At 45.5% G+C, this 14,840-nt stretch overlaps 1 protein-coding gene across 13 annotated transcripts in view; it reads left to right on the top strand.

Moving 5' to 3' along the window:
• The window catches only part of LOC134529870 (voltage-dependent calcium channel type D subunit alpha-1), a 406,577-nt gene that overhangs the window by 157,021 nt on the left and 234,716 nt on the right, over positions 1–14,840 (top strand). For all 13 annotated transcript variants that reach the window (XR_010074727.1, XM_063364400.1, XM_063364408.1 and 10 more), the window contains one exon: positions 3,693–3,766. Coding sequence is in view for 12 of the 13 variants with exons in the window: in XM_063364400.1 (XP_063220470.1) it covers positions 3,693–3,766 (74 nt within the window). In the remaining variant the exon portion in view is untranslated. The remainder of the gene's footprint in view (positions 1–3,692; positions 3,767–14,840) is intronic.

Below are 14,840 nucleotides of genomic sequence, written 5' to 3'. Positions count from 1 at the left end.
AAGTGACCCGCTGGTCTGGTGGATAGCATCTCAGCCTGATGATTTGGGACCCACCTACCGCAATAGAGTTTATTCTTAAAAATTACACCTGCGCTCCACATCAGCACCACCTAGCTTCAACCAATATGGCCGCCACTTCTCCGCCACGCATCACCGGCTGCGTCTGCTACCCACGTGGCGTCCACTGGTTGCTATGTCTACAATCACTGATCATTAGCTCGTCACCCCCTAGCCCCTGTCCCAGAACCCACCAGTCCCTACTACTTGTGAATTACACAACACTTTCAAAACAACAAAGCACCATGCTTTTTGAAATGTTCCATAGTAATTAGTATGAAATACCTTATAGTTACAATGTCTTGATCATTTATAAAGTAACATATATTAAATACTTTGATACTTGCCTCTTAACAAGTTACATTTTGATCCAATTTCTAGATCCGTTGATAAGAGACATTAAACTGATAAAAAATTTGAATGCCATTTAATGGAACTAAACATTGATGTGTGCCTTGACCTCCCGGTAACCCCTGTCCTCCTGGTGGATCCTGTATCTCCAGGGTTCAGTCCTCAATAGTGCAGGTGTAAGAGTAATCTACCTGAAGACCATATAATTTTCGGTAAGTTTAACTTTTATATTTACGTATCTATTTTCTGATTTCTTATGTATTCACGATTAATGTTGACACTGATTTGTCAATGATTAAACTGAGTAGGGGTAGTTAATAAATAATGTATTCACCTAGAGATTTCGTTATAATTATGTGTGTCAGGTAACGTTCTTCTAAAATCGAGTTCAGGAATGAAACATGGCTACAAGAAGGGACTTAAGAAAGTTGATAATGGAATCGAAATATTTTGATTCATACTATGAAAAAGTCACCACTAATTACAGATTGATTGATGAAGAACATTTAAAGAAACAGTTGAGGGTATTTTATTTTTTGTACATAAGTAATTGGATAAAGTTCTATCGCTTACAGACAAGATTTGAACATACATATAAATCATGGTTGGACGTTGAAGAAATGTTATCTACCGTCATTGAGACAAGAGTAGAGAATGCTCCATCTAGGTACTAGTTCGGTGAAACGTTGTCGTCCAAAAAAATGTTCGAAGAAGCTAAAGAGCGTCCAAAAAAGCAAATCGTGAAGAGTGAAGGCGACCGATTCACAACTCCTCTCGCAGCCAGAGTGGTTTCCAGCCTACCACGAAGACGAAGGAAGGGCAGTCGTGCCGGATCAGCTTGCGTTAAGTTTCTCGCCAGTGAAAGTCCTGGATCTTCTAAGAGTTTATTCCGCAAATTAAAAAGAATATAAATAAATTTAAAATCATTTTCTCCAGAAGGTACTAGGTCTTCTCGTTTAGGCAAAATTAACGAAGAGGTCAAACAATTTGTTAAGAACAGCTGCAAAAAAAGGTCAGACATATAACCAAGCTAAAATAGACTAATTGAAGCCAAACATCTGGCCTATCCAAAAAATATTATTGCTACCGAAAGGTGCAGCGAAGTTCCACTACAGGGTTTACTGAACCACACTGCTGGCCGGACTGTCGAAACAGTCGGTGGAAGTTTCCAAGGTAAATATAATGTAAAATGTAAATGGGGGTGTGATGGCTCCACAGGGCGATCAGAAGATAAAGAAGACTGAGAAGAAGAAAAATCCAGGGACGATAGCGTTTTTATTTCTTCACTTGAGCCCTGAAAACTTGTAGGAGAAAATGGTGCCATTTGGGAAAATCCTCGTCCGAGTTCCACCCGCTTTTGTCGTCCTATAAAGCTTCAATTTGTAAAGGAGACAAACCAGGTTATCATTTCGGAGGAGCTACAAATAACTCAAATTAAGAAATTGGCACCATTTAAAGTCAGAGGAGTATAAATCGACTTTAAAATGCAATTGACAATGATAAACGGGAAAGTTGTGTCTTCCTTAACGACCAGTTCGCCCAATCTGTAAGCAAACAGCAAGAGGTTCGCCATCTTGGAATAAGACCAACCCCACGGATGAAGCCGCATTATAGTATAGAATATCGCCTCTACATTCCTTTATATGATTTATAGATTTTGTTTTGGCAATTTATTATAGACTAGGTAAAAAAAGAATTGCATAGCTATTTTAATTTTTTTTATGTTTTATTTAAATTATTTTCTTTGTTTCAGGTAAAAAAAAAATCAAAAGTCCGCGGAGATAAAAATTGTTCAGAAGTGCGAGTGCAGAAAGAGCTTGCTTGTACTTAAGAAATGAGAAGATACTAGCGACAGAAACACCGCTCGGATGATCTCCGCTGATCCAAGTACGGCTTCTAAAGCGACTGGTGCGGATGAATTTGTCATATTGTTCCCACTGTCCTGTGGAAGAGAAATTAAAATAGAAATTTTTGAAGCATATTGTTTAAAGGCTGTCTTTACGAGGAAAAATACGGCCGGTACTTATTGACGCTGACTGTTCATAAAATGTTAGCACATAGTCGATTGATAATTTAAACATTGCCGCTTTACCTCTTGGACAATTGTCTGAAGAGGCATAGGAAGCCAGGACCAAGATATCCGGAACTACAGACAAATATTCACCAGAAAAACAAGTAGAAAATTAAAATTGAGGTCTTGTTTCTCAGCACGTTGCTCTCTTCAGACCCCGATGTCGCATCCGCTCGTCCACTTCCGAAGAAAAACATTACATAGAAATTTACCTGAGGAGGTGAAACATGACTTGAAAGATCTAACAATTTATTTCAAAAGTAGCGAGGAGGAAGATTCGGAAGATGATTCAGAGAAAAGTATTTGCCATGAAACCACATCAGACGAATCCGATTGATATGAAGTTATAGAACATTAATATATTTTACTGTATTTGTTGATAATATTAACATATGTCATTTGGTTCTCTTAAAATTTATTGAATTGTTTGTTTTTCATGATTTTTAACGTATTATTGTACATTATAGAACTTAAACAGTTTAATAATGATTATTTGTAAATTTATAAATCATTAACTATGTGAGAGAAAAAAACAAAAAATAAATAACTGCTCTAGTGATCAATACTTCCTATTAGCGCAGTTACTTAATATTTAAGCATCTAACTAAAACAATCATTGTTCAAGCAAACGCTAGAAATTCTGAGGAGCATGCCAAAAAAATAATTAAAATATTTTTAATTAAAAATATATTTTATGTCGCCATATTGTTTCCGCATGTTGTTTTAAAAAAAATGCACTAGATTTGTAACTAGTCCTTTCAAAAAGTTTATGAATCAATTTTGGTTTAAAAACTTGGAATAGCAAGCGTGCTCTTGTTTGTATCGGGACGTTATTCGTGCGGTAGCCAGCCAGGCAGCCAATGGGAGCAGTTGACATGGCAGTGAGATAGCGATCGTCCCGGGCGGACCAAGGGCTGGCAGGTCTCGTGGAGTCAGCAGTCAGTGTCCAGAAGCTCGTGTTCACAAACAAATGTATTTCCCATTTATTCCCTCCAGAAAACTTAAATGTTGCGATCAGTATGTCGCAGAAGCTAAAAGTGGAAATGTTACCAATTTGTCAATGGCTCAGTAGTAATACATACTTAAATGGTACCTACTAAATTTATGTACCTTTTCTTAATAGTTAAGTATTTTAAAATAGTTTCTTAAGTTGCCATGATATACAACCTAATTATTATTTTGTTTAATAACACTTTTTCCCCTTTGTTTGCAGATTATACGAACTTCGTCTTCGTTGCACTTTTTTCTATGGAAATGTTGTTAAAGATGTACAGTTTAGGCTTTCAGGTAAGTTTAATCTAATTAACTCCTGTAACAAATCTCAGTATGTTCTCTATTTCTTGAACCGCCAACCTCCATGACAGGATACGCGCAGGCTCTAGAGGCGAGTGTTCTGGGTTCGAATCCCGGGTAAAGTTTGGGTGAAAAGTTGTATCACATAGTCATTGAATTGTCCAAAGAAAATGTATGTCTACCTTTCAGTAATAAGTTATTAATAAAAGGGCTTGTTAGCTCATTGCTAATACGACAATTATCGGCGAACCAAACATTTGATTAAAAGAATATTTGGCACAGTGCTTTCATTCGGAATGACCTGGGCCCACTGTAGGGTGGCTAGAGAGTAACCCAGGTGTGCGCCACGCCACGAGCCTTGCGCACGGCGCCATGCCCTCCCTCTGCCCAGGGATCTGACCTGGGCCCACTGTAGGGTGGCTAGAGAGTAACCCAGGTGTGCGCCACGCCACGAGCCTTGCGCACGGCGCCATGCCCTCCCTCTGCCCGGGGATCTGACCTGGGCCCACTGTAGGGTGGCTAGAGAGTAACCCAGGTGTGCGCCACGCCACGAGCCTTGCGCACGGCGCCATGCACTCCCTCTGCCCAGGGATCTGACCTGGGCCCACTGTAGGGTGGCTAGAGGGTAACCCAGGAGTGCGCCACGCCACGAGCCTTGCGCACGGCGCCATGCCCTCCCTCTGCCCAGGGATCTGACCTGGGCCCACTGTAGGGTGGCTAGAGAGTAACCCAGGTGTGCGCCACGCCACGAGCCTTGCGCACGGCGCCATGCCCTCCCTCTGCCCAGGGATCTGACCTGGGCCCACTGTAGGGTGGCTAGAGAGTAACCCAGGTGTGCGCCACGCCACGAGCCTTGCGCACGGCGCCATGCACTCCCTCTGCCCGGGGATCTGACCTGGGCCCACTGTAGGGTGGCTAGAGAGTAACCCAGGTGTGCGCCACGCCACGAGCCTTGCGCACGGCGCCATGCACTCCCTCTGCCCAGGGATCTGACCTGGGCCCACTGTAGGGTGGCTAGAGAGTAACCCAGGTGTGCGCCACGCCACGAGCCTTGCGCACGGCGCCATGCACTCCCTCTGCCCAGGGATCTGACCTGGGCCCACTGTAGGGTGGCTAGAGAGTAACCCAGGTGTGCGCCACGCCACGAGCCTTGCGCACGGCGCCATGCCCTCCCTCTGCCCAGGGATCTGACCTGGGCCCACTGTAGGGTGGCTAGAGAGTAACCCAGGTGTGCGCCACGCCACGAGCCTTGCGCACGGCGCCATGCACTCCCTCTGCCCAGGGATCTGACCTGGGCCCACTGTAGGGTGGCTAGAGAGTAACCCAGGTGTGCGCCACGCCACGAGCCTTGCGCACGGCGCCATGCACTCCCTCTGCCCAGGGATCTGACCTGGGCCCACTGTAGGGTGGCTAGAGAGTAACCCAGGTGTGCGCCACGCCACGAGCCTTGCGCACGGCGCCATGCCCTCCCTCTGCCCAGGGATCTGACCTGGGCCCACTGTAGGGTGGCTAGAGAGTAACCCAGGTGTGCGCCACGCCACGAGCCTTGCGCACGGCGCCATGCACTCCCTCTGCCCGGGGATCTGACCTGGGCCCACTGTAGGGTGGCTAGAGAGTAACCCAGGTGTGCGCCACGCCACGAGCCTTGCGCACGGCGCCATGCACTCCCTCTGCCCAGGGATCTGACCTGGGCCCACTGTAGGGTGGCTAGAGAGTAACCCAGGTGTGCGCCACGCCACGAGCCTTGCGCACGGCGCCATGCCCTCCCTCTGCCCAGGGATCTGACCTGGGCCCACTGTAGGGTGGCTAGAGAGTAACCCAGGTGTGCGCCACGCCACGAGCCTTGCGCACGGCGCCATGCCCTCCCTCTGCCCAGGGATCTGACCTGGGCCCACTGTAGGGTGGCTAGAGAGTAACCCAGGTGTGCGCCACGCCACGAGCCTTGCGCACGGCGCCATGCCCTCCCTCTGCCCAGGGATCTGACCTGGGCCCACTGTAGGGTGGCTAGAGAGTAACCCAGGTGTGCGCCACGCCACGAGCCTTGCGCACGGCGCCATGCCCTCCCTCTGCCCAGGGATCTGACCTGGGCCCACTGTAGGGTGGCTAGAGAGTAACCCAGGTGTGCGCCACGCCACGAGCCTTGCGCACGGCGCCATGCCCTCCCTCTGCCCAGGGATCTGACCTGGGCCCACTGTAGGGTGGCTAGAGAGTAACCCAGGTGTGCGCCACGCCACGAGCCTTGCGCACGGCGCCATGCCCTCCCTCTGCCCAGGGATCTGACCTGGGCCCACTGTAGGGTGGCTAGAGAGTAACCCAGGTGTGCGCCACGCCACGAGCCTTGCGCACGGCGCCATGCCCTCCCTCTGCCCAGGGATCTGACCTGGGCCCACTGTAGGGTGGCTAGAGAGTAACCCAGGTGTGCGCCACGCCACGAGCCTTGCGCACGGCGCCATGCCCTCCCTCTGCCCAGGGATCTGACCTGGGCCCACTGTAGGGTGGCTAGAGAGTAACCCAGGAGTGCGCCACGCCACGAGCCTTGCGCACGGCGCCATGCCCTCCCTGTGCCCAGGGATCTGACCTGGGCCCACTGTAGGGTGGCTAGAGAGTAACCCAGGTGTGCGCCACGCCACGAGCCTTGCGCACGGCGCCATGCCCTCCCTCTGCCCAGGGATCTGACCTGGGCCCACTGTAGGGTGGCTAGAGAGTAACCCAGGTGTGCGCCACGCCACGAGCCTTGCGCACGGCGCCATGCCCTCCCTCTGCCCAGGGATCTGACCTTGGCCCACTGTAGGGTGGCTAGAGAGTAACCCAGGTGTGCGCCACGCCACGAGCCTTGCGCACGGCGCCATGCACTCCCTCTGCCCAGGGATCTGACCTGGGCCCACTGTAGGGTGGCTAGAGAGTAACCCAGGTGTGCGCCACGCCACGAGCCTTGCGCACGGCGCCATGCCCTCCCTCTGCCCGGGGATCTGACCTGGGCCCACTGTAGGGTGGCTAGAGAGTAACCCAGGTGTGCGCCACGCCACGAGCCTTGCGCACGGCGCCATGCACTCCCTCTGCCCAGGGATCTGACCTGGGCCCACTGTAGGGTGGCTAGAGAGTAACCCAGGTGTGCGCCACGCCACGAGCCTTGCGCACGGCGCCATGCACTCCCTCTGCCCAGGGATCTGACCTGGGCCCACTGTAGGGTGGCTAGAGAGTAACCCAGGTGTGCGCCACGCCACGAGCCTTGCGCACGGCGCCATGCCCTCCCTCTGCCCAGGGATCTGACCTGGGCCCACTGTAGGGTGGCTAGAGAGTAACCCAGGTGTGCGCCACGCCACGAGCCTTGCGCACGGCGCCATGCCCTCCCTCTGCCCAGGGATCTGACCTGGGCCCACTATAGGGTGGCTAGAGAGTAACCCAGGTGTGCGCCACGCCACGAGCCTTGCGCACGGCGCCATGCCCTCCCTCTGCCCAGGGATCTGACCTGGGCCCACTGTAGGGTGGCTAGAGAGTAACCCAGGTGTGCGCCACGCCACGAGCCTTGCGCACGGCGCCATGCACTCCCTCTGCCCAGGGATCTGACCTGGGCCCACCGTAGGGTGGCTAGAGAGTAACCCAGGTGTGCGCCACGCCACGAGCCTTGCGCACGGCGCCATGCCCTCCCTCTGCCCGGGGATCTGACCTGGGCCCACTGTAGGGTGGCTAGAGAGTAACCCAGGTGTGCGCCACGCCACGAGCCTTGCGCACGGCGCCATGCCCTCCCTCTGCCCGGGGATCTGACCTGGGCCCACTGTAGGGTGGCTAGAGAGTAACCCAGGAGTGCGCCACGCCACGAGCCTTGCGCACGGCGCCATGCACTCCCTCTGCCCGGGGATCTGACCTGGGCCCACTGAAGGGTGGCTAGAGAGTAACCCAGGAGTGCGCCAACCCACGAGCTTTGCGCACGGCGCCATGCCCTCCCTGTGCCCAGGGATCTGACCTGGGCCCACTGTAGGGTGGCTAGAGAGTAACCCAGGTGTGCGCCACGCCACGAGCCTTGCGCACGGCGCCATGCCCTCCCTCTGCCCAGGGATCTGACCTGGGCCCACTGTAGGGTGGCTAGAGAGTAACCCAGGAGTGCGCCACGCCACGAGCCTTGCGCACGGCGCCATGCCCTCCCTCTGCCCAGGGATCTGACCTGGGCCCACTGTAGGGTGGCTAGAGAGTACCCCAGGTGTGCGCCACGCCGAGGCCGCAAGGAATCAACATGGCTGTCTCCGCTCCACCCACCCTTCATCAGTCTAAAACTCTAGAACCACGCCGATGTAAACAATAGTAAATACAAATAAACGTTTTAATTATCTTGCATGCTCACCACTTTAAAAAAATTATTTTGTGTAAAATAATTTGTTTCTCTTGTGAACTACATTGAGGTCGCACAGTTGCGTGGTAGGTACGGTAGGAGTATAGCAACCATCAGGATTATGTGCATAAGTAGGCATCTCTAAAGGTTGCTCGGGCAGGATCGAATGTTAGGATCTTAGACTGTTCGTTGTGTGAGCTTGTAAAATGGTCCTATGTTCTTTGTATTCTCAAAAAAAAAAATTGCCTTAAAATTGCCCTTAAATTTTCCGTCTCTCAATTCCTCTTTGTACAAAAAAATCATCGATTACTCTTACAAACTTAATTTACCTAGGCGGCTACCAATATCTTCATAAAGCAGAAGAAAATCCGTTATAAACGTGCCTAGATCCAGCCGCTGGCAAGAAGGCAGTGTTACACAACACTATTTACTAGTGCAGTTGGAAAACTTTCAACTAAGTATAGAGACGTAGCTCAGTTCACGTCTTCAGTGATTGTTAAGTTACTTTTATTGGTACGTTGTGTCTTTTGATTCTATTTAAGTTCGGTTTTTTAAGTCGCTACCACCACGGAAAATTTCAGTGATACATAAATACATTTACAACAATTAAAATATGGAAATATGGAAAACGAAGTAAATGCAGGTTTTAATTTATGTGGCTACGAACACATACTTAAGGTAATACCTATAATACTTGTAATAAATGTGAATGATGATACGGGTTAAAATTGAACCAAAGACTAACTACATAATTATGTTCCTGGCGTAGACTTTTTCGGTCGATGAAGCTGGATGTGTTCTAATAACGTCTCAAAGGAAAACGTATCTGAGAGAGGAAACGGCTTGAAATATGCCAGAGTTGAAATCCGGTAAGAAATGTAAATATAGATCTGCGTACACAGCCAAGCAGGTTGACGTGTTTGATCTTTGCATGATCGTTGTTGCTGTGGCAACCGGCCAACCTGTCTGAGCTCGTCGGACGTAGCGACGTTGTCTGTGGCGAGGGTCGCTGTGGCCTCGGGCTCGCACGGGCTCACACGGGCTCGCACGGGCTCGCATGGGCTCGCATGGGCTCGCACGGGCTCGCATGGGCTCGCATGGGCTCGCATGGGCTCGCACGGGCTCGCACGGGCTCGCACGGGCTCGCATGGGCTCGCACAGGCTCGCACGGGCTCGCATGGGCTCGCATGGGCTCGCACGGGCTCGCACGGGCTCGCACGGGCTCGCATGGGCTCGCACGGGCTCGCATGGGCTCGCATGGGCTCGCATGGGCTCGCACGGGCTCGCACGGGCTCGCATGGGCTCGCATGGGCTCGCACGGGCTCGCACGGGCTCGCATGGGCTCGCACGGGCTCGCATGGGCTCGCACGGGCTCGCATGGGCTCGCACGGGCTCGCATGGGCTCGCACGGGATCGCATGGGCTCGCACGGGCTCGCATGGGCTCGCACGGGCTCGCACGGGCTCGCTTTGTGAGCGACAAGGCGGTGGTCGCGTAGGCGTGTGCGTCAGCAGTCCTGAGGGAAACCAGTCCTCTTGTCCAGCCGCACCGCTTGTGTGTACCCCATTGTGTTTGACTTAAATCATTCAGCAGACTTATAACACTGGTATTGATACCGATTTTAATTAAAGGAAGGAAAAAAATAATTTGGCGCACTTTTATAGTAAATTATACAAAGGACTAGCTTAAATAATTCAACCACTCATATTAATGATGTTTTCATACAACAAATGTTATTTCTCGCTTCTTGCTTTCCATGCGAAAGGCCAATCTAGTTGGGACAACAATTCAGTTTGGCTTCAAATGGCTTCCAGTTATCCCGCTACGAATCTCCAAATCTACATCCTACAATTTAGTGTTCACCTTCGCTCCGAATAACTCTTTGTCTAATCTGTGGTGTTGATTTATTACCGGAGAAGCCCAACAACACCAAGGAAGTTCGGGCAGCTCACATGAAGAATCTAAAGCGGTCTCATGAGAGGAGCCGCATTAAATATAATAATAAGCGGTTTGACAATCCTTTTCGACGAAGTGATCTCGTTTTGTATAAAGCCCATCCTACCAGTAAAGCGGTACATAAAAGAATGGCAAAGTTGTCTTTTAGTTTGTCAGGTCCTTACCAGATACGTTTTCTCAACCCGGTCACAGCTAGCCTAGCTAACCCTGACACTGGAACTCACATTCCCCAATCCTCGCCTTCAGTTTGTTTTTGGCCATTGCTTAGGAGCTGCAGAACCTAACTTTGTGTCCACTGCCGGCCGTCTTCCTCAAGACTTTATAAAGAAATATTCTAGCAGCAAGAAAACACTATCCCGGCTACGCAATAACTATTTTCGTGCCCTGAAACGAGACTAGGTACAACAACATTGTAAACCGTTATTAATAAATTAATGTCTGCCCAGAATATTTTTTTTGCAAAATTTATCCAACTATCTTTGACATACTCAAGTTCATATAAAACAAATGATAATCCAATGTACTCAATTGTGCTTGTAGTATTGTTAACTTCTCCGCGGGTTATCTGCGCTTCACATGTCTCATAAACGTGCCCAGCCATCTGCTGGGTCGCCTATCGATCTGCGCGCGAGGCAGTGTCGATTAGTCCGTCGCTGACCTCGCCCTTGTGCGGCTGTCTGCTCCACTTGCGCTGTGACGACCACTTCCTCCACAATTGTGCAACTATCCACTACTTTACCGTATCAAAACGCTAATAACTACAAACATACGGAGAATCAGTAAAATACTATTACACCATTCCAAAGAGCAATTCAGTGTCGGTCCATAAATTGGTAAACTTTGAAAAAGTCAGATTGAAATTGTGAAATTTTTTATCTTGCTGGATTAAAAATAATATAATTGGAGGCTAGCCTACAAATGATTTAGCACAGAAAATAGCACACGCACTCGCACAGGGCACACGCACAGCACAGAACTTCAACCTACAATTAAATAACACACGCACAGAGAAATCGGAAGTTTATACAAAATATTTACGAAAATTAAAGGAAGTGCAGCGAAGGAAAAATTGTGTACATGCATTGGTAGCCTTGTCAGAGGAAAACAGCTGATATATGTGTTTATTTGTTTTGCGCGCGCTATGTGAGATGAATGGAAAGGAAAAGAATTTGGTTTAAGGTAGCAAAAATCACAATTTCCCTCCAGGTCTCTGAACAATCGTACACTTCTAACCTTAAACAGAGTATCCTTCGAAAGGGTACGATGTTACAGACCTTTACATTGTATGGCATGTTTACGTATTTAACACTTTTTTCTGCACAGAAACTTTCTGTTTGTAGTTCTAAAATGCTATAAAAATCGTAACTATATAACTAAAAAATGTAAACAACACTAAATGAAAATATGTCGTTTTGGCGCCATTAAGGTAAACTGGCATAAAAATAATGTGAAACACTGAATTAAAATATATGACGCCTTGCAAGGTAATTCTATTCATTTACAGAATACTTACAGTTGATATGAACTTGTTCGCACAAGGCATCAACGATCGCCTGCCACGCATTTTTCTTAGCTTCATTTTTGAACCCTGCCAGGGTTTTATCAAATAAAATTGGGGTAAATATGTAGAGTAGCTGTATTTGCGAAAAAAAAAAATGTTAAAAATCAGAAAATACTTTTATTATATGCTCTTTCACTTCCTCTTTTCATTAAACCCGGAGGAGATAAGAAATTCCAAATACTTTAGGAGATATCGAATTTTTTAATTTTCATAGTTGGGCGATATTTGTTAAAAAAAATTTAAAAATTCCGAAAATACTTTTATTCTATGCTCTTTAACTTCCTCTTTTCATTAAACCCGGCGGAGATAAAAAATTCCAAATACTTTAGGAGATATCGAATTTTTAATTTTCATCACAATACCTGTGTATTCATGTGGCATTCATTATTGTTTCTTGTTTACGAGTATGAAATTTTTTTTTTCTTGCGGCGTTCACCTTTGTTTACCCGCCTCTAACTTATGTGAGTTTTTAACGTTTCAAATTATTTGTTATTTGGATATTGTTGCACAAGTAATAAATTAAAAAAAAAATTACGTGAGTTCCTACTGTTCATCCTTTGTCCCGGTTTGTTTTGATTTGATTTTTTATTTCATTCAATAGACCATACAATGGTATAGAATATGTCAAAAAAAAATTACAAATAAACATAAATGCAAACACATAAACAGGTACAAGAACAGTATTAAAAACATTACAAAATTAAAATAATATAATATAACAGCTGCTCTTCCATGAATAAGCACCTATTATATATTATATATAAAAGAAATTATATATAAAAGAAAAGTCATACATAAAAAAAAAAATTACGAAGCTACCTCCTGTACATAATCGTCTATCTATATTGTAAAAAGCCTTATGTGCTAAATAAAGAAATAATTCCTTTTTAAATAAATTATATTGGTACATATTTTTTAGAACTGATGGTAATTTATTGAATAATCTAATACCAAGGTCAGGTCAGTTACATTATAAATACTTTAAAACTAAACAATCATTATAATTAATTCATATTATTTTTAATGTCCGCTTAGTTTGAAAGTATTTATAATGTAACTGACGTGACCTAATCGACCATTTTAATTAATTAGGCATTCACGAACACACGGCAAAATAAAAAAATGTGACGTTCGAATGATAGTACAGGTCTTGTAGTTCAAAATAAAAACGGCGATATCTCCTAAAGTATCTAGAATTTCTTATCTCCGCCAGGTTTAATGAAAAGAGGAAGTAAAAGAGCATATAATAAAAATATTTTCGGATTTTTAACATTTTTTTTTTTTTGCAAATTCCGTTACACTACATATTTACCAAAATTGGTTTGCTTTCAACCAGGCAAACTAAACTTATGTTGAAATTAGTCTCTTCATTCATGTTGTAATTGAAGGAGACTATTTAACTTCCTGCGCATAATATCAAAACAATAACACCGGCACACAAAAAAAATTAAGTAGAATGTGCTTTTGACCGGACCTACCTACGGGTACGTATTGGTCCGCTGAATCCGAATTTGAGGTCAGTTTGACCCCTACACCCTCGAAATTTCGAGAAAACTTCGAAAAAACTTCGAAAAACCGTAAAAATGATGAAAATCGGCAGTTTTAATGATAAAAAAATTATTTGGAACTAAACTAAGCGTGATTTTCATGTATTTTGATCCGCTGAATATGAATCAAAACTTTATTGAGACCACGAGCCGTTTTAAATGTAAAAAAATCACACAAACCCTCCAAAATTCCGAAAAAAATCATTTCTTTCTATCTTTCTTTTTATCTTTTTATGTCTTGTGTTTTTCACAGATTTCAAGTTATTTGATATATCTACGTTATAGAGTATTTATTTTAGGCATTAAATCATGTTCAATCAATTTTTTTTCTGTTATGAATGGTAATTTTTACAATTTTTTCGAATTTTTCCAGCTTTAGAGGGTGAATACACTAAAAAAATTAAGATGCGAATTGAAGACATCAAAAGATATGAAATTTTATCTGAATTGGATCAGAAGAAGTTTTTTTATCATGAAAACTATATTTTTTCGGAATTTTAGAGAGTTTTGTGTGATTTTTTTCACATTTAAAATGGCTTTTGGTCTCAATAAAGTTTCGATTCATATTCAGCGGATCGAAATACATGAAAATCACGCTTAGTTTAGTTCCAAAACATTTTTTTATCATTAAAACTGCCAATTTTCATCATTTTTACGATTTTTTGAAGTTTTCTCGAAATTTCGAGGGTGTAGGGGTCAAACTGACCTCGAATTCGGATTCAGCGGACCAAAATACGTACCCGTAGGTAGGTCCGGTCAAATGCACATTCTACTTAATTTTTTTTGTGTGCCGGTGTAATGTACAAGTCTAGTCAAATTACGTACGCATTTAACATATACAATTGCGCATGACCTCGGTGGTAAGCGAGGTTTCATTGGTCAGCGAGCAGCGCACAGCGCACACGCACAGAGAATATTAAAAGTTGGTCAACTTACTGTGCGTCGATCCTGTGCTATTTTCCTGTGTGTATGCTGTGCTCGAGTGTAGGTGGCGCAATTCAAAAACTTTGTTTATATTTTCTGTGCGTGTGCTATTTTCTGTGCTAAATAATTTGTAGGCTAGCCTTGATCCAATTTTATAAACAACTTGATCTATTCTACTTAAAATTAGTGTACCCAAATATAAAAATTAACGAAGTAGTGTTTGAAAATGATCTCATCCTGTATTGTGGTAAATGATGAGCATAATTGCAATTCTGTCTCGTTAATTTAAATCTGTTGTCAGGTTAGATGTTTCGATACTATGATATGTGTAGTGGGTTAGCTAATCTTGTATATGGGTCATCGGTGGCAAAGAACGCTATTGCGTCACACTTCATGACGAAGCTGTTGGTAGTTATTCGGTTACGAAGTGGTTTGGAGCCCACTGTAATATTGGAGTTACCGTCACCTTAAGCCTCTGGGCATAGTCGCATAGTCATGTGATGTAAAACATTATCAAACACACACACACACATTCGTTTTGCGGTACCTAATTTCTTGGTGACCATAACACATCCATAAAATCAACTCTGCAATCATATTAGCATCCCAGCACCCATGACTTATTTTGAGTCTCAATTTCAGTCTTTTCTGCTAGTTTTTACAAAAAAATATTTTCACCTTAGATCATTCTCTTTTGGGGCTGTGCTTCTCGAGGAAAACTTTCAAGGCATTCAACTTCAGCTTTCCTTACTTC

The sequence above is a fragment of the Bacillus rossius genome, chromosome 2, assembly GCF_032445375.1.
Source record: "Bacillus rossius redtenbacheri isolate Brsri chromosome 2, Brsri_v3, whole genome shotgun sequence".
Taxonomy (NCBI): Eukaryota; Metazoa; Arthropoda; class Insecta; order Phasmatodea; family Bacillidae; genus Bacillus; species Bacillus rossius.
Note: the sequence above shows the minus strand (reverse complement) of the source record. Positions and strands in the feature narration are given on the sequence as shown.